Source organism: Odocoileus virginianus, chromosome 16 (assembly GCF_023699985.2).
Source record: "Odocoileus virginianus isolate 20LAN1187 ecotype Illinois chromosome 16, Ovbor_1.2, whole genome shotgun sequence".
NCBI classification, from domain to species: domain Eukaryota; kingdom Metazoa; phylum Chordata; class Mammalia; order Artiodactyla; family Cervidae; genus Odocoileus; species Odocoileus virginianus.
In genome coordinates this window covers 28205003-28227507 of record NC_069689.1, presented here as the reverse complement: position 1 = coordinate 28227507, position 22505 = coordinate 28205003, and the positions used below count along the sequence as shown (strand labels likewise).

General features: G+C 38.1%; 1 protein-coding gene and 1 pseudogene across 3 annotated transcripts in view; both read right to left on the bottom strand.

Annotated features, from left to right (window-relative positions):
• Positions 1-8756, bottom strand: part of SLC25A21 (solute carrier family 25 member 21) — a 502561-nt gene extending 493805 nt beyond the window's left edge. Inside the window, exon 1 of one of the 3 annotated variants that reach the window (XM_070478014.1) lies at positions 8702-8756. Coding sequence is in view for 2 of the 3 variants with exons in the window: in XM_070478011.1 (XP_070334112.1) it covers positions 5799-5868 (70 nt within the window). In the remaining variant the exon portion in view is untranslated. Of the gene's footprint in view, positions 1-5798; positions 6452-8701 lie in introns of those variants that run through there. The other 2 variants (XM_070478011.1, XM_020916591.2) reach the window with 2 other exon arrangements.
• LOC110152796 (serine/threonine-protein phosphatase alpha-3 isoform-like) lies at positions 6102-18624 on the bottom strand (annotated as a pseudogene).
• Between the last annotated feature and the right edge of the window lie 3881 nt (positions 18625-22505).

The following is a 22505-nucleotide window of genomic DNA, read 5'->3' as shown; positions in this document are numbered from 1 at the left end:
ACTTGAATGTTTTCACGTCATCTATCAAACGACTACTATCAAATAAAATATTATTGAAAGAAAATATTGTTGCCATATCAGTTGTCTGATTATTAGAATCCCAGAACACTTATCTTTCTTCAGAGCAGGACCCTAAGAATAATATTCAATGGCTTGGGCTTCTGATATCTATTCATTAATACAGTCAACAAACATTTCTGAGCACCTACGGTACTATACCTAAAACCCAACTTCTCAATGGTCTGAGACGCTGTAGTCAAGACAGTGGTGGGACACAGGGCCAGGGGTAGGGAGGTGAGGAAGGCCTGGTTTACCAAAGTATATCTAAAATGTGTAAAGTTGTTTTATGTTCTTACATCACTTGTGCCCACATACGATACTTATAGTTTTAAAACATGTTTCAGTGAAGGACAGTAAAATAAACCCTCTGAAATGTCCCATGTAATTCATATTTTATTGGCTCTTAAATTCATATTTTTGAGAACTAGATTTTCTTAAAAACAGACTATAATTCAATTAAAGCATATCCTTTAAAGGTATTTCATAATTAATTTGAGCAATAGAGTTGCTTCCTCCTATGTGGTTGAAATAAGGGGAATTTTTCCTCCCTAATTACCCAGATAATGGGTTCCAGCCTCCCTTTGATGTGTCATAAAGGCTCACCTGTTTCACTACAACCTGCTATTTATTATCAGGCAAATGCAGTTTGCCAAATCCTGAATTTCCAAAGGTGTCATTTATCCAAATCACATGTGTATCCCCTTTGCACCCATGCTGAAAAAGAATTCTCCTTGATCAAAATTTTAACCTTGATTACCCCCCCAGTGCATCAGCCCTTTTATTACCAAGCCCAAATTAAAATCCAGAGAACTACTAGTATACACACTGCCTATTAAGGCATTTCTTTTAACTGTATTTTAACTGATTGGGGTTAGGGTAAGAAAAGGTAGAAATCTTGTGAAAATGGAGATATGTAAGGTATATAAGAGACGAGTTTTGAAAATAAGATTTGAAATTATTCTACCTTTTTAGTGACCTTTTTGGGTTGAAAGCCTTGAACTCTCTCCCATCAATATAAAGTACATTTTACATATACTCTCAATAGTTTATCTCCCAGGAGCCGATTTATGAATCCCAGGTTTCTCTCCTCCAGAAAAAGTCTCTCATTTCATTTCCTCATTTGATCCCTTGAAGATGATTAATGAGATGAACTATACAAAGTAGTTGAACTGTGTTTAGTGCAAAACTGGAAAACTTATTTCTGAGATACTTTGACTCAAGCATCTCCAGCACGATGAACAAAATAAAAACAATGATTGAAGCTGTGGTAGGATGTTTGCTTACAAGATACAGAAGACTAGGACGGTGCTTCAGAGGAAGAAACAACAGCCTGGAAATTTGGGGAAATAAATCAGGGTTCTGCCAGCACAGTGATCATGTAAAAGACAGATGGAAAAGACACACCTTAAGAAGAATTCGGAATGAGACCTGCAGATGTCAAGGAATATGAGTGTCAGATTTGGGGAGGCAGGAGGAGAAGGGTCCTAGTGATGTCACCATGAAGAAAATTCAGTGTGGACAGGATCTAGATGTGCCCTTGGTGGGGAGCCTGACAGGTCTGGGCAAGAGCAGGGTTTCTCAGGGAGCCAGGGGACTTCGTTAGAGACCCAGGAGAATTGTAAAGTTGAATGCCAGAGCCCTATGAGAACTTGGGTAGAATACCCATTTGAGGGGGCCTAAAAAGCACCCACATGACATGGGAAATAAAAACTGAAGGAGTCTTTTGCGCCTAGAAAAGAGAACAACAGTCTCAAAGGCCCTTGCTAAATCATCTAACATCGGAGAAAACAAAGTATAATTTTAGTTCCACCCTGATGCTCCAGGCCGGTTGCATCTACCTGGGACTTATCACCCCCTGTCCGGAAACCTTCCACCCCCTACACCCGCCCAGAAGACTTATCACCCCCTGCCAACTACAAATGTCATCTCAACAAAAGAATACTCAAAATATCCCGCCTGATTGACATTTTCCTTATCGCTTCCACAAACCTCCCTATAAGTATGAAGCCTCCCTGATCCCTCTCGGCCCCCAGCCTGGTCATTAGGCCGACTGTCACCCCTCCTTGCCTAAATAAAGGTAACCTACTTCTGTTGAGGTCATCTTTCCTTTTCTGCCTCGCCCGAACTATGCCTTACAAAAACACCATAAGCTTTGCAAACACATGGAAGCACCCACATGGGTCACTAGGGAGATTGGAAGGTCTGAGGTGGAACCATGCTCCTGGCTTCAAAGAAGAGATAAAAGGGAAACTTTCCAGAGCCACACTGGGAGCAAACCCATGGAATGATGTGGGCCGCAGGGGACTGGGCTCATCTCTGCTCTAGGATACACAGATTATGAATCAGACCACAGGCTGGATTTTAGCTCCCACTTGCTCAAGTGGACAGAGCCCTTTTTCAGTCCACAATCTGCCCTACTGCACATAGAGGCCCTAAATGTAATGAGAATTTTCTTTTCACTAAATGATAATCTTGTGCCTGTACACATGGAATTATTTGGAGAGAGCAAGATATTATGATGCAGCAGAAAGACTATAAGGATTGTATTTGTAGATAAAAGTTGTTTCAAGGGATGTAAACTAATAAAAGATAATAAAGGATAGTAGACTTAATCTCTCCAACTTCTAAAAATATCTGCCAATGAGAATAGTATTTTCCTAGTTCTTCTCTTATCCTATTCCTTTAAAAATGATTGCATGCTTGTGCAACCACAGGCAAGTGAATTATGCCCTCTGGATATGTTTCTTCATTCTGAAGGTGTGGTGAGGATTTAAAATGTTGATACACGGTTAAGCTTCGCACTGGGCGTGGCCCTTGTATTTATTCCAGAAATGTTAGCTATTTTTATTACTTGTATCATTCAATGCTAATAAGAATGTTAAAACTGGATGTGGCTTCAAGGCCATCTGGGAGCATTTATGCAGAAAATGATTTTCAAGTCAGGCCTTGAAAAGTGGCAGAGTTTCAATAGGAAGAGAAAATTAAGGAAAGACATTCCAGGCATTGGGAATAAAGGTGCAAAGGTACTGGCAGCATTCAAGTATGGTGAGCAGATCTACTGAGCAGAAACCAAATGGAACGTACGGCAGAGGACAGGAAAATAAGACTGAAAGCTAAACTGGCAGCACACAAGTAAGGAGTACAGAACGTGTTCTTCTCTCTATGGTCAGCATGAAAGCCAAGAAAGGTTTAACTTGCAATCTACTTCAATCTGGCTACAACTTTATGGAATCTCTTTTCTCAATTCTTCTAATCCAGTGCTTCTAAAACCTGAAAGAATAAACTAGTGACTTGAGGACTTTCCTAAAACTCAGGTTCTGATATGGTATGTCTGCAATAAGCTTAGCCTGAGGTCCTACATTTTTAACATGCTTCCAATAACTACCAGGCTCCTCCTTCCTGCTCATGGATCACACTTTGAATACTAATCCAGTGGCCTCTACTCCATCTCATCCTTAACCCCGCTGAAGTGTTATCCTTGCTGATCTTCCTGAAGCTATCATCACTGGCTTATATTCACTCACCTGAATTTTAGGCTATTGCTTGAAGCTGAGAAGGCAATCTAGGAGCCTACTCTGTGCATACTGTCTTAAGCACAGCTTTCATCATGTAAAAAAAGTTGCCATTGATAACAAAAGCTATAGCTACAAACTCAAGACAAATCTTTAGATATGTATTATTCAAGCAACTACCCATGCATCATTTGGTCTTTTAAATGCAAATATTACAAACATCTTTTAACAAAAGATACACATATATCATTACAAAAGACACCAATTGCCCATCTCATGATGTGTTTCAACTTCTTCGGAAAATAATTTGCCCTGAGATCCTCACCCCTCCCAGTGGGGACTGGCTACAACTGATTGGTACAGAGGTGGGCCTCTGACCAATACTGGATTATTTTGAGTCTCACCCCAGCATCGTACACTGGAATTGAAAAAAAACAAGTCAGTCTCCTGTTTCCCTGGTGGCTCAGTAGTAAAGAAATGCCCGCAGTGCAGAAGACCCAAGAGACACAGATTCGATCCCTGGGTAGGGAAGATCCTCTGGAGGAAGGCATGGCAACCCACTCCTGTATACTTGCCTGGAGAATCTCATGGAGAGAGGAGCCTGGCGGGCTACAGACCATGGGGTCGCAAAGAGCTGGACACAACTGAAGCGACTGAGCATGCACAAATGCAGGTATGAATCACTAGTCCCAGGTTAGGATGTTCACCAATGAACTATATTTCCCTCCTGGGCCAGCTGAGTTTTATTTAATAAGGGTTGTGGAATCCAAATCAAGCAAATCAAGAACAGTTGACGGTCTTGGACATTGTGGAATTTGACCAAAAAGGTGAGTAAATTGGTGCAAATTCATTATCACTACAGGGAACAACTAAAAAGTAGAAAGTGGGGGCACTGACAACATAATGAATAGACACAGCACAATTACATATAAGAAATGAATGCCTTGATTGCCATATTAATGAAATGTCATAGTTAGAAAAGTGTAGATTGTAAGTGATACATCAGCTTGTGGTCCTAGATGCAAGGAACTTGTGCCAGGATGATAAATAGTTATAATTTGTAACAGTCCTTTATACAAAGTTCAAAGTTGTTTGAAAATAAAATTTGCTAGTCAAAGGTAGACATCAGACATTCAGTCATCTTAACATGATTTACTAGCATTACCATAATTTTTTAAGGGGTATTTACATTTTAAAAAATGTTTTGGGACTGCCCTGGTGGTCCAGTGGCTAAGACTTGGTGCTCCCAATGCAGAGGGCGCAAGTCCCATGCCTGGCAGGGAATTAGGTTTTACTTGCTGCAACTAATGAACTCCCTTGCTACAAGAAAGATTAAAGATTTGAATGCAGCAGCTAAGACCCAGAGCAGCTAAATAAATAAATAAGGACATTTAAAAAAAATGCTTTATGGTGATGAGTCAATTACAGTAATTATTTTATATATTTATAATAAAATATATCACAATTTGTAAGATTAAATTTTCAATCAATTCATAATTTCTATTTTAAAATAGCTTTAAAATACATTCACATAATGTAACTCCTGTGTTAGTAACTTTCTCTTAGCCACACTTAGTAATTATTTCCATGATTAGTTATAACAGATTTCTTCCTAAAGATTCTTCCCTACAGCATAACGCTCCATAAATTACTGTGAGCCTATTATATCAAAGGTGTTTATATGCGTCAACATTTTCATTTAATTTTAATATGCTTATTAAGGCAGGAATAGCTGCAAGCAAGAAACAGGATGCAATAAGAAAACCTGTGGAGTCCCGAGGCACATACTTTAACGAGGGAGGTAGAAATACGTAGCATCTGAGTTAGCTGGGGGAAAAAGAGGCTATAATGAATAGCACAACTAAGTCTAACGCAAACTGGATCATTTCAAATAGAATAGCCAGCCAGGCTATAAGACCTCCTCAAAGTGGCAGGCCTCGGGACTGCTGCCTACCTTGCTTTCCAGGCTAGGAACACAGAAGGCGGGGAACTCGAGAGCGGCCGCCTCAGGCGCCGCGGCGACTTGACCTGGGACACCCGGGGCCCGCCGCCTGATCCCGGCTTTCTTTACTCCCGCGCTCCGCAGGCTCGGGCTAGTCAGGCTCTGAACCCGGAGCGCGGAAGGCAGAGGAAGAAGGCAAGACCTATGGTGGGGAGACTTTTCGGAGAAAGGTTTTCGGAACACGCAAAAGGAAAGGCTACTAGCGGGGGGCGGGGCGGCCTTACCAGCAGAGCCACCGGCCAGGATCTGCCGAGAAGCCTCGTTCACGAAGCCGACAGAGGGCTTGGCGGACATCTTCGCAAGACAGTGGACCACGGCGTGGGCTGAGATGCCGGGGCGAGCTCGCCTGCCTCGGTGCCGGCCTGCGGAGCCTCTCCGGAGCAAGAGAGCCGGGGCTGTGTTGCTTCTTGGGCCGAGTGGCTCCCTGGGGGGCGGCAATCCGACGACTGCTCGGAGGTGGCGGGCGGTTTGGACCACAGATTAGCAGCGTGATCTCCGGCGGGTTGAGACCTGCCTGTGGCTCTCCTTCAGCGGCTCCCTCTCCCCACTCCTGTCTCCCTGGGCTCCGAGGAGGACCCAGGGACCCCGGGGTTGGGTTGGTCGACCGCAGCGGGTCGGTTTGGTCTCCTAGATTGGCGCTCACGGGTCTCCCTATCGGGAGCCTTCTGCAGTTTGTCAAGCTGGACGCTCTGCCTCTGATAACGCAAGTTAAAAAAAGTGACCCTGGCCTAGAACTCCATCGGCAGGGCCCCGGCGACCCTTGCCCTCTGGAAAGCCAGAGCACAGTGCAGTTCTAAAGAAGGAACAGGTGACTAAATTCCTTGGAGTTAGTTGTCCTGAAACTGTAGAACTGAAATTGACAAAAACTAAGTCAAAATAAATCCAATTTATGGTTATCTTACAATTGAGTTAATGTAGTACTTTTCTAAGAAGTGATTTTGGCTTAAGGGAATTTATCTCATACCTCATTAACTTGAGTTTTATTTGCTGAAAGACCAAAGAAAAAAAAAAGACCTTATTATAAGTAAGTCGCTTCTATACCTAATATCCATGAGCATAAGTGTAATGTGTGTGTAACAAAAGCAGATTCATGTTCCAGTCCTGACCTACTGAATCACAATCTGTGGTATAGGGCTCAGAAAACTGTGTTTGAATAAGTTCTCCAATGATTATTATGTAAAAGTTGGTGAACCACTGACCTAAATAATCAAGGAACATTAAGGAACTCCCAGTATATTCTCTCTATGAAGCGATTGATTATTCATACTAGCCTTTTAGGGGAGTTAGCAAAACAAAAATACTGTGACTTATATACTAGTTTTAAACCACAAGTTGATGCGATGTAGGAGAGACAAGAGTCTCAAATTTTAGGAAAATATTTGCCACACACCTAACAGGCAGGAAGTGATAGGCCTAAAAAGGAGGAGAAGTTTTGAAACCCTTATTGTCATATTATTTCTTAAACACGGTATTCAGTACTAAATATATTGAGTTTGAACCATATAAAATTGCTATTTTTGAAGGCCATTGAATATCAGTATATGTAACAAGGTTGAAATTAATATATATGATTTCCAATTAAATGTACAAAATACAGTAATTGGCTTTATATTTTGTCTATATTTCTTAGGCTGAGCTATTAAAAGCTGATAATAATGACAGTGAGCAGTTGGAGAGACTTATTACTTCTGTGGTCAGATATGCAAAAACAAATTTTCTCATATTTGGTTAAAATTACCTAGTTTGAAATGCTTACCAAGAAATAGTTTTCAGAAATATTTGCTATTTAGATATAGTAAAAGCTTTTAAGCAATGTTTCAACTTATTGCTAATTAAATATGAGGCCCTAAGTATAACATAGAATTACTTACTCATTCAGTAAATACTGAGAACCTATTATATACTAAGCACTAAAATCAGAATTTCAGAGCTCAGAAAAAATATTTCCTTCATTTTCCATTGAGGAAACAGTTTCCCAAGATCACACCATAAGTTATTGGTATAGCTGGATTCAATTCCAGGATTCCTTCTTCTAAGAGCCATGGAATTATAGATTTAAATGTTAATCACAGGCCAAATTACCTTTGGTTATACTGAAACCTAAAATAATTAAATGCTACCAAAATTAACTTTGTATATAAGTAGATAAATTTTTTCAATTAAAGAATTTTTTTGGATTATTACATGCTATTAAATCCCAAAGCACACAGGGAAGCAAATTCTACATTCATTCATTGAGAGTTTTCTACATGTCAGCATTATGCTCTGGCAATATTACAGTTAAAATCCCCTCTGGAGTATATAATCTAATGGAAGAGATCACACCATGTTGCAATGTAAGTAAATTTTTCCCTTCCCTAGATTGTTTCAGGAAATATAGCAGTACTCCCAGGTCAAGATTTAAAGACAGCCTCTTGACATCATTCATGTTTCCATGAATATCTTTTTTTTTTTTCATAAATATCTTAACCTATGAATATTTTAACCTGAGGAGGTAGATGCAAGTTTGAGGTCTCACTCAGACCTCAACCTTTCAGGATCCCAAGGATTCAGTCAGAAGACTCCCAGACTCTCTCTTTCCAAATACCCTTTTAGAAAATTGCTATCTTTTTTTAACCTCTCTGCATTAGAATACATTTCTTTGAGTAAAAAAAGCAATACCTGATATCACAGGTGGTCTAATCCTATACCTCTAGATAAGCTGAGAAGATAGGACCTGGGTATAAGATCATTCTGGAGCTTAGGAGTCGGCCAGTGGTAATCCACAGTCAACAAGTACCCACTATGCTCAAAGCTCTGATTATAGGTCATAGCTCTTAGCTTCAGCCAAATTTGCCCATGGCCAGTATTGGAACCCTAGGAGGTTAGCACTGGGAAAAGCAAAATTTACTTGACTACTATTTCAGATTCCTTAGACACAATCCATCACATTACTCTTTCTATTATTATTTTATATAATGGTGTAATGTCCTGATATTAGAGCAAAACTGCCAAAGTATCAAGTGTATATTTTTTAATTATTGATTTATTTACTTGATCTTGGTTGAGAACTACATAGCTAAATTATGGATTTATCAGTTTGCCAAGTGACTAGAAATTAAGCTTTTAGGAACCTTAAAATACTTACTGAAGGGACTTCCCTGATGGTCCAGTTATTAAGACTTTCAGTGAAGGGGGTAAGGTTTCCATCCCTGATTGGGGAGCCAGGATGCCATACGCCTTGGGGCCAAAACATAAAACAAACAATATTGTGACAAATTCAATAAAGATTAAAAAATAGATACTGAACTTAAGTATCTGACAATTTCTTCAATGTTTTTTTGGAATAAAGTTTTTGTATTGTGCCATAGGATCAGCTACTGTTCAAGGCCAAAATAATGGTGACTTAAATGAGATAGAAATTTATTTCGCCCTCAAGTAATGACACGACTGTAAGCCAAAATAAAGCTCAGGCCTGCAGAGAGGAAGAAAAGTAAAAAGGGTAAAGAAAACCCTTGAAATTACATAAATCTCATTGGTTAGAACTTGGCCACAAGGGCTATGCCTAAGTATGAGGGAGTTTGGGAAAGGTAGTATTTTGCTGGGTGACAATGTGTCTAGAAAAAAATATATATATATACCATTATGGGGAAAAGGGAAAAACATATTAAGAAACAACTGGCAGTGTCAACTACAGTTTGGGAAAAAGTTTAGGAACCAAGAGCTATGCTTTAAAATTATAGCATTTCTCAGTTTGAAAGATTCTGTTTTCCTCAAGTCTAAAGTTTATCTTCATCAGTTTCTGACTAGAAAATGCAATATAATCCCATGGTATTCAATGTACTATGACTGGAGGCACATTTACAAATACCATTCTCTAAAGATACATAGACATTGTAGGCTAGAGACTCTTCTTTAGATGTCAGAACACATTCTATATACACAGACATACAAATGCATAATTTGGCATACATAGAGCCCATCCATGGAATAGGGTGGGAAATTGGGAAGAATGCTCTGTGGACACCAGATTAAGAAATCTTGACCAGTAGAAGAGATTTCAACTTTCGAATGATTCAAAAGACCTATATTATTCTCAAGTATTCTTTTGCAGAAATATTAAAGAAATGCTGTGTGCAGATGAAAGGTGCTTTAAAATCTGCAGGTCTGAGTATCACTGCTCTAAGTCCTCAGTGATTTATAGTTTACACTATAAATATAGTTTACACTTTATACCAAAGCAACATGTTATTTAGGACAGATCCTAAGTTCTGATGCATTGGGTTATTCTATCACCTAACAGAGCAGTTGTAAGTTTCAAGGAACTTCGACTGGGCTGTATAAATAAAATAATTACTTGTTAATCTTTTTTTCAATGTATTATTGTGATATGATAAGAACAGCACTTAGAGGCCATTTATTTAGAGTTCTGTTACTTAAGAGGTAACTGTGAATGTAGAGTTATGACCTATGAGCCATCAACATGCAGAAATCCTTTTACTTGCTCCTGGAAGCTTCCCAGGCCTTCACTTAGAACTAATTTTACACCCAATTCTAGAAAGGTTGATAGGATGGACATCTAATAGTTTTGTTCACAGCAAATTAGAAAAAAAAAAAAAAATAAGAGAATAGACCAGAGGGAAAGCAGGGAGATTCTAGAAAAGTGAAGGGCATTAGAAAGTGTTCTAGTTTCATTCTTTTACAGGTGGTTGACCAGTTTTCCCAGCACCACTTGTTAAAGAGGTTGTCTTTTTTCCATTGTATATCCTTGCCTCCTTTGTTGAAGATAAGGTGACCATAGGTTCGTGGATTTATCTCTGGGCTTTCTATTCTGTTCCATTGATCTATATTTCTGTCTTTGTGCCAGTACCATACTGTCTTGATGACTGTGGCTTTGTAGTATAGTCTGAAGTCAGGCAGGTTGATTCCTCCAGTTCCATTCTTCTTTCTCAAGGTTACTTTGGCTATCAGTTCTAATGAGATGGATGAAACTGGAGCCCATTATACAGAGTGAAGTAAGCCAGAAAGATAAAGACCATTACAGTATACTAACACATATATATGGAATTTAGAAAGATGGTAACGATAACCCTATATGCAAAACAGAAAAAGAGACTCAGATGTATAGAACAGACTTGTGGACTCTGTGGGAGAAGGCGAGGGTGGGATGTTTCAAGAAAACAGCATCGAAATGTATATTATCTAGGGTGAAACAGATCACCAGCCCAGGTTGGATGCGTGAGACAAGTGCTTGGGCCTGGTGCACTGGGAAGACCCACAGGGATCGGGTGGAGAGGGAGGTGGGAGGGGGGACCGAGATGGGGAATACATGTAAATCCATGGCTAATTCATTTCAATGTATGACAAAAACCACTGCAATGTTGTAAAGTAATTAGCCTCCAACTAATAAAAATAAATGGAAAAGAAAAAAAAAAGAAAAGTGAAGGGCAATCTGCAACCTTCAGGCCATAGTCAGTCTGCCTAGCAAATTGTAACAATTATGATAATTACAATATTCATGTAAAAATTACTTATGCAAGGCGCTAGGCTAAGATTTTTACAAACCACTGTCTCATTCACAATATCCCTGTGCTTGGGCTTCTCATTGCAGTGACTTATTTGTGGTGGAACACAGGCTCTAGGCACGTGGGCTTGGTTATTCTGCAGCATGTGGGGTCTTATGGGACTAAGGATGAAATCCGAGTCCCCTGCATTGGCAGGCAGGTTCTTAAGCATTTGACCATGAGGGAAGTCCTGAAAATAGTCTCATCTTACAAATGAGGAGGATCGCCAAGTGTCAGATGTGACTGAACGCAGCACACACACAGGGCTGTTTATAATGAATATAAATTCAAAAATAATTCCTAGAAAAGCTGTTGCTTACTCTCAGATACATTTTGGGCTTCCCTGGTAACTCAGATGGCAAAGAATCTGCCTGCAATGCAAGAGAACTGGGTTCAATCCCTGGGTCTGGAAGATACTCTGGAGAAGGAAATGGCAACCCATTTCAGTATTCTTGCCTGGGAAATCCCATGGATAGAGGAGCCTGGCAGGCTACACAGTCCATGGGGTTGCAAAGAGTCAGACACAACTGAGCGACTAACACTTTCCCTTTCACAAATGAGGAAATTCTGACACAGAAGTTAAGTAACGTTTGCCTGAATTCATTCTGAATACTTTAGATACTACTGGAACCTAAGTATACATATATATGCCTCTATGTTCCTCTCCAAACTTGTTATTTTCCATCTGAAAAAAAATTATAGCCACCCTAGTCCCAGAGGATGTGAAGTGGTATCACACAGTGGCTTTGATTTGCTTTTCCTCAATGACCGATGAAGTTGGCCATCTTTTCATGTGATTATTGGCCATTTGTATGTCTTCTTTAAACAATCCCACTTCCCAGCAATCCCACTTCTGGGCATACACACCGAGGAAACCAGATCTGAAAGAGACACGTGCACCCCAATGTTCATCGCAGCACTGTTTATAATAGCCAGGACATGGAAGCAACCTAGATGCCCATCAGCAGACGAATGGATGAGGAAGCTGTGGTACATATACACCATGGAATATTACTCAGCCGTTAAAAAGAATTCATTTGAATCAGTTCTAATGAGATGGATGAAACTGGAGCCCATTATACAGAGTTAAGTAAGCCAGAAAGATAAAGACCATTACAGTATACTAACACATATATATGCAATTTAGAAAGATGGTAACGATAACCCTATATGCAAAACAGAAAAATAGACACAGATGTACAGAACAGACTTTTGGACTCTGTGGGAGAAGGCGGGGTGGGATGTTTCAAGAGAATAGCATCGAAACATGTATATTATCTAGGGTGAAACAGATCACCAGCTCAAGTTGGACAAGTGCTTGGGCCTGGTGCACTGGGAAGACCCAGAGGGATCGGGTGGAGAGGGAGGTGGGAGGGGGAATCGGGATGGGGAATACATGTAAATCCATGGCTAATTCATGTCAATGTTTGACAAAACCCACTACAATATTGTAAAGTAATTAGCCTCCAACTAATAAAAATAAATGAAAAAAAAAAAGTCTATTAAAGCACACTGTTCATTTTTTAATTGGACTGTTGGTATTTTTGTTATTAAATTGTAAGAGTTCTTTATACATTTTGAATATTAAGCTCTATTAGATATATGATTTGCAAATGTTTCTTCCATTTTTTACTTTCTTGATAATACCCTTTGATGCACAAGTTTTTAATCTTGATGAAGTCCAAGAGTTGAAAGACTGTTCTTTCCCCATTAAATGGTCTGGAATGCTTATTGAAAATCAATTGGCCATAGATACTTGGGTTTCTTTCTGGATTCTCTACTCTTTCCACTGGTCAGTATGTCTCTCCTTATGTCCCAACCTCACTATTTAATTAATCTAAGCTTTGAAGGCTTTGACATCAGAACACATAAGTTCTCCAACTTTCTCTTTTCCAAAATTGCCTTGACTATTTGAGGCCCCTTGCAATTCCATATGAACTTGAGGATCAGCTTACTGATTTATGGAAGAAAGGCCATTGGAATTTTGATAGGGATTGCTTTGAATCTGCAGATGACTTTGGACAGAAGTGCCATTTTAACAATATTAAATCTTATGATCTATGAATATGGGATGCCTTTCCATTTAACTATGTCTTTAGTTTCTTTCATCATTGCATTGTAGTCTTTAGTATGCGCACCTTTCACTTCCTTGATTAAATTTATTACTAGGTCTTTTATTATTTTGGATGCTGTAGTAAGTGGATTTTTTAAAATTTCCTATTTGGATAATTCACTGCTGGTATATGGAAATACCACTGATTTTTGTATTTTGATCCTGTAACCTGCAACTCTGCTGAATTCATATATTAATTTTTTGGTGGATTTTTTGTGATTTTTTTTCCTACATAGAATCATGTCATTTGCAAATAGAAATAATTTTATTTTTCTCCCAATTTGGAGAACTTTTTTTTCTTTCTTACATAATTGCTCTCTCTAGGAATTCCAGTACAATGCTGAACAGCAGTGATGAAATTAGGTGTCCTTCTCTTGTTCCTGACATGAATATGTTACCTGTGAAATCTTCATATGTGCTTTTTACCATGTTAAGGAAGTGTTCCTTCTATTCCTATTTTGCTGAGTGCTTTAACATGAAATGATGTGGAATTTTGTCAGGTGCTTTTTCTACAACTATTAAGATAATCATGTAGGTAATTTTCCTTTGTCATATTAATATGAAATGTACTATATGGATTGATTCTATCATGTCTTAACACCTTTTTATTCCTGGGATAAATTTTGTTTGTTCATGGTGCTTTCTCCTTTTAATATGCTTTTGAATTTAGTTTGCTAGTATATTTGCATCATAAAGGATATTGGTCTGTACTTTCCTTGTGATATCTTTTTCTGGCTTTAGTATGAAGGAAATTTTGGTCTCATAGATTGTATTAGGAAGTATTTTCTCCTCTCTATTTTTGGAAAAAGTTTGAGTAGAATCATTGTTAATTCTTTAAATATTTGGTAGAATTCACCTGTGAAGCCATCTGGTCTTGAACTTGTTTTATTGGATTGATTTTAATTACTGATTCAATTTGTTTACTTGTTATAGGTCTGTTGAGATTTTCTATTCTAGAGTAAGTTTTGGTAATGTGTATATTTTGATTAATGTGTTCACTTCATCTAAATTATTTAATTTGTTGGCATATAATTGTACATAATATTCTCTTAAAATCCTTTCAGTTTCTGTAAGGCCAGTAGTAATGTCCCCACTTTCATTTCTGGTTTTATTAACATCTGTTTTTTCTTAGTCAATGTAACTAAAGTTTTGATGTTTTCACTTTCATTTCTGATTTTAATAACATATTCTATCTTTTTCTTAGTCAATATAGTGAAAGTTTTGAAAATTTTACAACATTTTTGAAGAACCAAACTTTTGGTTTAGCTGATTCTATTATTTTCCCTATTCCCTATTTCATTCACCTCCACTATAATATTTCTTTCCTTCTGCTAATTTTGTTTTCTCTCCTTTTTCTAATTTCCTAAGGTGTAAAGTTAAGCTATTGATTTGAGATGTTTTCTTTTTTAATATGGTCATCTACAGCTGTGAATGTCCTGAGCACTGCTTTTGTTGCATCCCATAACCTTAGCATGTTGTGTTTTCATTTTTATGTTTCTCAAGTTATTGTTATGGGCTGAATTGTCTTCTCCAGAAAAGATGAATTGAAGCCCTAACTCCAAGTACCTCAGAATATGACCTCATTTGGAAGTGGGGTATTTATAGAATAATCAAATTAAAATAAGTCCATTAGGATGACCCTAGTACAATGTGTATTCTTATAAAAAGGGGAAATTTAGACACAGGAAGATATGCATAAAAGGAAGACTGTGTGAAGAGACACAGACAATGCCACTTAATTATAGTCGTCTATAGTATGCTTTGAGTTCAGGAAGTGTGAGGCTTCTACCTTGTCCTTCTTTCTCAAGATTGCTTCAAAGGTTTTTGTGGTTTCATATGAATTTTAGATTTTTCCTATTTCTGTGAAAAATGCCATAGGGCTTTTGATAGGGACTGAACTGAATCTGTATATCACTTGAGGTAGTATGGACATTTAAACAATACTGTCTTCCAGTTCACAAGCATGAATGTCTTTCCATTTATTTGCATCTTCTTAATTTCTTTAGAAATGTCTTACGGTTTCAGTATACAAGTTTTTCACCTCTTCAGCTAAGTTTATTGCTAATTATTTTATCCTTTTTCATGCTATACTAAGAGCAATCATTTTCTTAATTTCCTTTTCACATTGGTCACTGTTAGTGTATAGAAATATAACTGATTTCTGTGCATTGATTTTTATATCCTGAAACTTTGCTGAAATTATTACCTGTAGTAATTTCATTGTGGAACCTTTAGCATGTTCATCTAAAATAATATCACCTGCAGAAAGAGTTAATTTTACCTCTTTATTTCCAATTTGAATGCCTATATTAATTTTTTCTGCCTAATTGAACTGACTAGGAACCTCATGTTATGCTGAATAGTAATGGTGACAGTGGGCATCCTTGATGTGTTCCTGATCTTAAGGGAAAAGCTTTTAGGTATTCACCATTGACTATAATGTTTGCTATAGTTTTTTATACATGGTTTTTATTATGTTGACATGTGTGCATGCAAGTTCAGTCGCATATGACTCTCTGAGACCCCATGGACTACAGTTCTACAGACTCCTCTGTTCATGGCATTTTCAAGGCAAGAATAGTGGAGTGGTTGCCATTTCCTTCTCCAGGGGATTCCCTGACCCAGGGATCGAACCTTTGTCTCCTGAGCCTCCTGCACTGGCAGACTGATTCTTTACCCCTGAGTCACCTGGGAAATCCATTATGTTGAAATAACTTTCTTCTATTCTTAGTTTTTTGTCTTTTTTAAATAATGAAATCAAGTGTCAAGTTTTGTCAAATGCTTTCTCTGATTTCAGTTGAGATACTCATGTGATTTTTGTTTTTTGTTAATGTTGATTGATTTCGATATGTTAAACAGAGCCTTTGTTCCAGATAAAAATCCCACGTGGTCATGGTAAATAATCATTTTAATGTGCTGTCGGATTCAATTTGGGAGTATTCTGCTGAGGATTTTTTCATCATTGTTCATCAGGGATGTTAGTCTGTTGTTTCCTCTTTTTATCTAGTTTTAGTATCAAAGTACTGCTGACCTCATAGGATGAGTCTGCAAGTGTTCCTTCCTCTATTATTCTTTGGAATTTTCAGGAGGATTGGTGCTAATTCTTAAATGTTTAGTAGAATTCTCCAGTGAAGCCATCTGGTCCAGAACTTTTCTTTGTCGAGAGGTTTGATTACTGCTTCAACCTCCTTACTGGTTACAGATCTGTTCAGACTTTTTTATTTCTTCATAATTCAATCTTGGTAGGTTGTGTTTTTCTAGGAATTTATCAACTTCTTTTAGGTTATCCATTTTGTTGGCATATAACTGTTCAAATTTGTCTCTTACGGTCATTTTTTAAAAAATAATGGCTTTAACCGTCATTTTAAGTATACCACAGGGGAAAGTAGCTTTAATTAAATATACATACCAGTGATGCAACAAGGTTGAAAGTTACTCCTAATGTTAATAGCTATAAAAAGTAGTTTTACATGATAAGACAATGAGAAGGGAAAAAAACCCAATCCCTTTGAAACAAAAAAGTTCACAGTGGTTTGTATCCAATAGTATGCATTTTATGACAATAACATGTACAGACTGAGCACCCTAGAGCTCTTTATATCCTAAAGAAAACGAGCGTTTACATTATTCAGGGGCTTTACTGAATTAAAAAAAAAATCAGTTGTACACTCACCCCTTAGACAGGGTACACTGTTCTAAGTGTACAGCTTTTACGTCATCATTAAAGTTGTTTACAAAAGGAACACAGAACAGAACAAAACAAAACATTTTTCCTTGGGAGTGGAGAGTCTTTCATTTGCTATTATAACCAGCAAATACCATTCCTCAAGTAAAAAATGGAAAAGGGAGGGGGCCCAAAACACTGTTTGAGCAAGCTGACCAATACACATTACAGTTTTTAAAAATGAAGGTTATATACTATATGTTACAAGTCCCAACTAAGCAGTGTCAAAATGACATCTATTTCTTTGTTTGCTTTGTGATGATACCCCTTGGAGGTGTTATGGGTCTCATGGCATTTGGCTTCTTTTTCTCTGCTGCTGCTGCTAAGTCGCTTCAGTTGTGTCCAACTCTGTGTGACCCCATAGACGGCAGCCCACAAGACTCCCCCATCCCTGGGATTCTCCAGGCAATAACACTCGAGTGGGTTGCCATTTCCTTCTCCAATGCATGAAAGTGAAAAGTGAAAGTGAAGATGCTCAGTCGTGTCCAACTCTTAGCGACTCCATGGACTGCAGCCTACCAGGCTCCTCTGTCCATGGGATTGTCCAGGCAAGAGTACTGGAGTGAGTTGCCATCTCTGTAGGCTTTAAAATCTGAAAAGAACACATCAAATGTGTTTCGTTCACACTCATCATGGTACCTGCATTGTCAAACTCTCTACAATAACTGGGCATGGAAAACAGAGTGACCAACTGCCTCTTTGCAAAAAATTCATATCCATCTTCAACCACTTGATGGGCTTTACATATAACATCCAAATTATGCTTATGGAGAAATTTTACAACCACTCTGCATCAAATGTGGACACTCCTCTGTCATTTTCACCCCAGCTTAAGACATCTTTATCGGGGTCAGACCACAAAAGATCACAAAGAAGACCTTGATCTGATACACCAGTTGGTCACATAATTTGCCAAATCTGTTCCATGGATTGAAGATCTGGTGATAAACCTCCATGACAGCAGAATATTTTCTCATCCACGATGGCGCTATCAATAAACAGTTAAAGCAGGCTATGAAAGCATTTCATAGTTTAATGTTATATCTTCTTTTACATTCATCATAAAATCCATAAATTCTATTGATGCTGCACATTCATGGTTTCCTCTGAGAAGAAAAAAATTTTCAGGATATTTGATTTTGTAAGCCAATAAGAGGCTGACAGTCTCCAATGACTGCTTTCCCCTATGCACATAGTCCCCAATAAACAGGTAATTGCTTTCTGGCAGGATTGCATCACTCTACTCAAAAAGTCAAAGCAAATCATAGTATTGCCCATGGATATCACCACATATCTTGAGTGGTGCTTCAAGTTCTAGCAGGATAGACTGATTGAGAAAGCTCTCTTGGGACTTTAAGCACTGTCCTCTGATTTCATTCTCCTGTAGCTAGACATTCTTACTAGGCTTGGACTCTCTCACTTAATAGCAGCAGTTAGATGCCATTGCCAATATTGAGTTTATTTATATCTGCCTTCGCCTTCCCACCTCTAACCTTCTCTCGGAGGCTCCACAGCAGCCTTGGGCCAGGATTCACACCTCCTTTCCCACACCACAAGCATAGAGATGGTAGTGGCAGCGGCGGCAGAAGCTGCGGCAGGTCCTCCCTCAACCACCCCTCTGCCTGCTTCCTCCTATTCTCCCCACTGGAACCATGAGCTCTTGTGGTCATGTTTAATTCTGTCACATCAGTGGCAATGTCTTCTATTTCATTTCTAATTTATGAGTCCTTTTTTTATGTTTTTTCCTTTCTGAGTTTAGGCAAAGGCTTATCAATTTTGTTGATCTTTTAAAAAAAAATCAACTTTGGATTCATTAATTTTTTTAAAAGCTGTCTTTCTAGTCTATTTCATTTATCTTTGTTCTAATCTTTATTATTTCTTCTCTTCTTTGAACTTTGGACTTAGTTTGGCTTCATTTTCCTAGTTACTTGAGGACTAAAGTTAGATTGTCAACTTGAGATTATTTTTTGATGCAACCATTTACTACTATAAACTTCCCAATTAGTACTCCATTTGCAGCATCCCATAGTTTTGGTATTGTGCTCATGCTCAGTCCTTTCAGTCATGTCTGACTCCTTCTGACCTTCTGGACTTTAGCCTGCCAGGCTCCTCTGTCCATGGGACTTTTTTTTTACTATTTTAATACTGGTTATTAATTTGCAGATTTTCCTATTTTCTTTGTTGTTGATTTCTAGTTTCATTTATAATTGGAGAAGGTACTTTATTGCAAATTTCTTAAATTTACTAAGACTTGTTTTCTGGCCTAACATATCTTGGAAAACGAACATTTCCGACTCTGTGACCCCAAGGACTGTGGCCTGCCAGGTTCCCTTGTCCATGAGATTTTCCAGGCAAGAAGATGGAGTAGGTTGCCATTTCCTTCTCCAGGGGATCTTACTGGACCAGGGATCAAATCCTCATCTGCATTAGCAGGCAAATTCTTTACCACTGAGCCACCAGGGAAGCCCCATTGTCAGATATAATGTTGTTCATATGTGTGCTAAGTTGGTCTATAGTGTTGTTCAAGTTTTCTGTTTCCTTATTTGATCTGCTGTTTTGCTGTCCTACTTGTAGTTGAAAGTTGGGCATTAAAGTCTCCTATTATTATATTGCAATCTATTTCTCCCTTCAGTTCTGTCAATGTTTGCTGCATATATTTAGGCATTCTAATGTTCAGTTCAGTTGCTCAGTCATGCCTGACTCTTTGAGACCCCATGAATCGCAGCACGCCAGGCCTCCCTGTCCATCACTAACTCCCAGAGTTTACTCAAACTTATGTCCATTGAATCAGTGATGCCATCCATCCATCTCATCCTCTGTTGTCCCCTTCTCTTCCTGCCCCTAATCCCTCCCAGCATCACGGGCTTTTCCAATGAGTCAACTCTTCGCATGAGGTTGGCCAAAGTACTGGAGTTTCAGCTTCAGCATCAGTCCTCCCAATGAACACCCAGGACTGATCTCCTATAGGATGGACTGGTTAGATCTTGCAGTCCAAGGGACTCTCAAGAGTCTTCTCCAACACCCACAGTTCAAAACCATCAATTTTTCAGCACTCAGTTTTCCTCACAGTCCAACTCTCACATCCATACATGACCACTGGAAAAACCATAGCCTTGACTAGACGGACCTTTGTTGGCAATGTCTCTGCTTTTCAATATGCTATCTAGGTCAGTCATAACTTTCCTTCCAAGTGTCTAATGTTAGGTAATGCCAAGGAATGTTAAAACTACCACACAATTGCACTCATCTCACACATTAGCAAAGTAATGCTCAAAATTCTTCAAGGCAGGCTTCAACAGTACATGAACTATGAACTTCCAGGTGTTCAAGCTGGATTTAGAAAGGGCAGAGGAACCAGAGATCAAATTGTCAACATCTGCAGGAACTCTCTTTCTTTTTAATGATCAAATTTATATTTACAAATTGTTAAATCTTGTTGGTGAATTAACACTTTATTATTACATAGTGTCCATCTTTGTCACTTCTGACAGTTTCTGTCTTAAAGCTACTTTATTGGACAGAAGTTGGCCATTCCTGCTCTCTGCAAGTTTTGATTGTATGTAGTACCTTTTCTCTTCCTTTTACTTTTAATATTTCCTTAGATCTAAAGGGAGTCTCTTGTAGGCAACATACAGTTGATCTTGTTTCCTCACCCATTTAGCCAATCTACATATTTGAATATACATTCACATTTAAAGCAATTGTTAAAAAAAATAATTACTGACAGGATAAGATTTACTATTGCCACTTCCTAAGCTGCTTTTCATATGCTGTGTAGTTTTTCTTCCTAGTCTTTTCTTTATTGTTGTCATTTTTAAATTTTAAATCAATGGATTTTTTATAGTGAACTGTTTTGATTCCTTTCTCCTTTCCCATTATGCATATGCATATATAGAATATATTTTCCTTTGGTTACATCTGTCCTACCCTTTATGTTGATGACACACACATAAAAGATGACTTTTTATGTTGCAAATCCATTAACAGATTTGTAGTCTTCATGCTTTTGTGTTTTAAATTTTATACATTTAAAAGTGATTCATGCATATAGATTACGATACTATGGAAGTCTATATTTGTCTATAAATTTACCTTTACCAGAGAGCTTTATTTTTTCTTATGGTTTTGTATAGCTGTTTACCATTCTTTCATTTCAACTTAAAGAGTTCCCTTCAGCATTTTCTGTAGAGCAGGAGTAATGGTGATGAACGCCTATAGATTTACTTTATCTGGAAAAATCTTTTTTTCTTCTTTGTTATTTAAACAGATTTTTGCAGAATATAGTATTCTTGATTGGCCATTTTTTTCTTTTGGCACTTTGAATACATCATCCCACTCCCTTCTAACCTGAAAAATTTCAGCTGAGAAATGTGCTTATAATCTCATAAAAAGCTCCTTTGTACATGACAAATTGTTTTTTCTCATTTTCAAGATTCACTTTTTGTCTCAGATTTTTGATAGTTTGTGTGTCTCAGTACAGCTCTCTACATTCATCTCATCAGAATTTTTGAGCCTCCTGAATTTTATGTCAGTTTCTCTCCTCAGATTTGGTGAGTTTACAGTCATTATTTCTTCAAATAGGCTCTCTGCCCTCTTTTTCTTTTCCTTCTGGGACTCTCATTATGCTTATGTTGTTTCACATGATGGTGTTCCATAAGTTCCTTAGCCTCTCTTGATTTTTCTTCATTCTTGTTTCTTCTTGCTCCTCTGCCCGAGTGATTTTGAAAGTCCTGTATTCAATTTCATTGATTCTTTCTTCTTTCTGGTCAAGAATTCAATTTCAGAATTTCTGTTTAGGTCTTCTTCATAGTTTACCTTTGTTAATGTTGTTGTTTGTTAACATAATGTTTTCCTGACTACACTATTTATCTATCTGTGGTGTCTTAATTCACAGAGCATCCCTATGATGGTTATTTTGAATTTTTTGGTAATTCGTATATCTCCATTTCTTTAGGGTAGGTATCAAATTTAATTTGTTCCTTTCAATGGGTAATGTTACCCCATTCTTTGTACGTCCTGTCATCTTCTGTTGGGACTTTAGCATTTGAAAAATCAGCCACTTCTCCCAGTTTTTGTGATCTGGCTTCATACAGAGAGAAATTGCTATAATCAATCCAGCTAGAGATCCTAGAGACATCTTAAGCCTTACTCACACTTTGGGCTTGTGTGTGTAATCTAATAATTGGAGAGGTTTGCCAGTTTCTACTGAGACTCCCCTTCTGGATCTTTCTCCCTTACTGTGGCCTCTGTATGCAGTAGTTAGCTAAGCTACTTGTCTCCCATCTAACTTCTGCCCTAGTATAGTGGAGTCTGGGGCACATTGATTGCTTTTGTTCTTAGCAGCCCCAAACTGGCTGCCCGTTCCTATCAGTTTTTAGATTCAAGAAAGATAGAAACCAGTCCCCTAGGCACCTTCTTGAAAATTCAGATCACTGGATATATGTTCTCCTTTTTCTTCTCAGTGAGAAGATGGGAGTTGACTCCCAATCATGTTATATTGGAGGTGAATCACTTGCAAGTGAGTGCCACAAGATTTCTTACTGGTTACTGA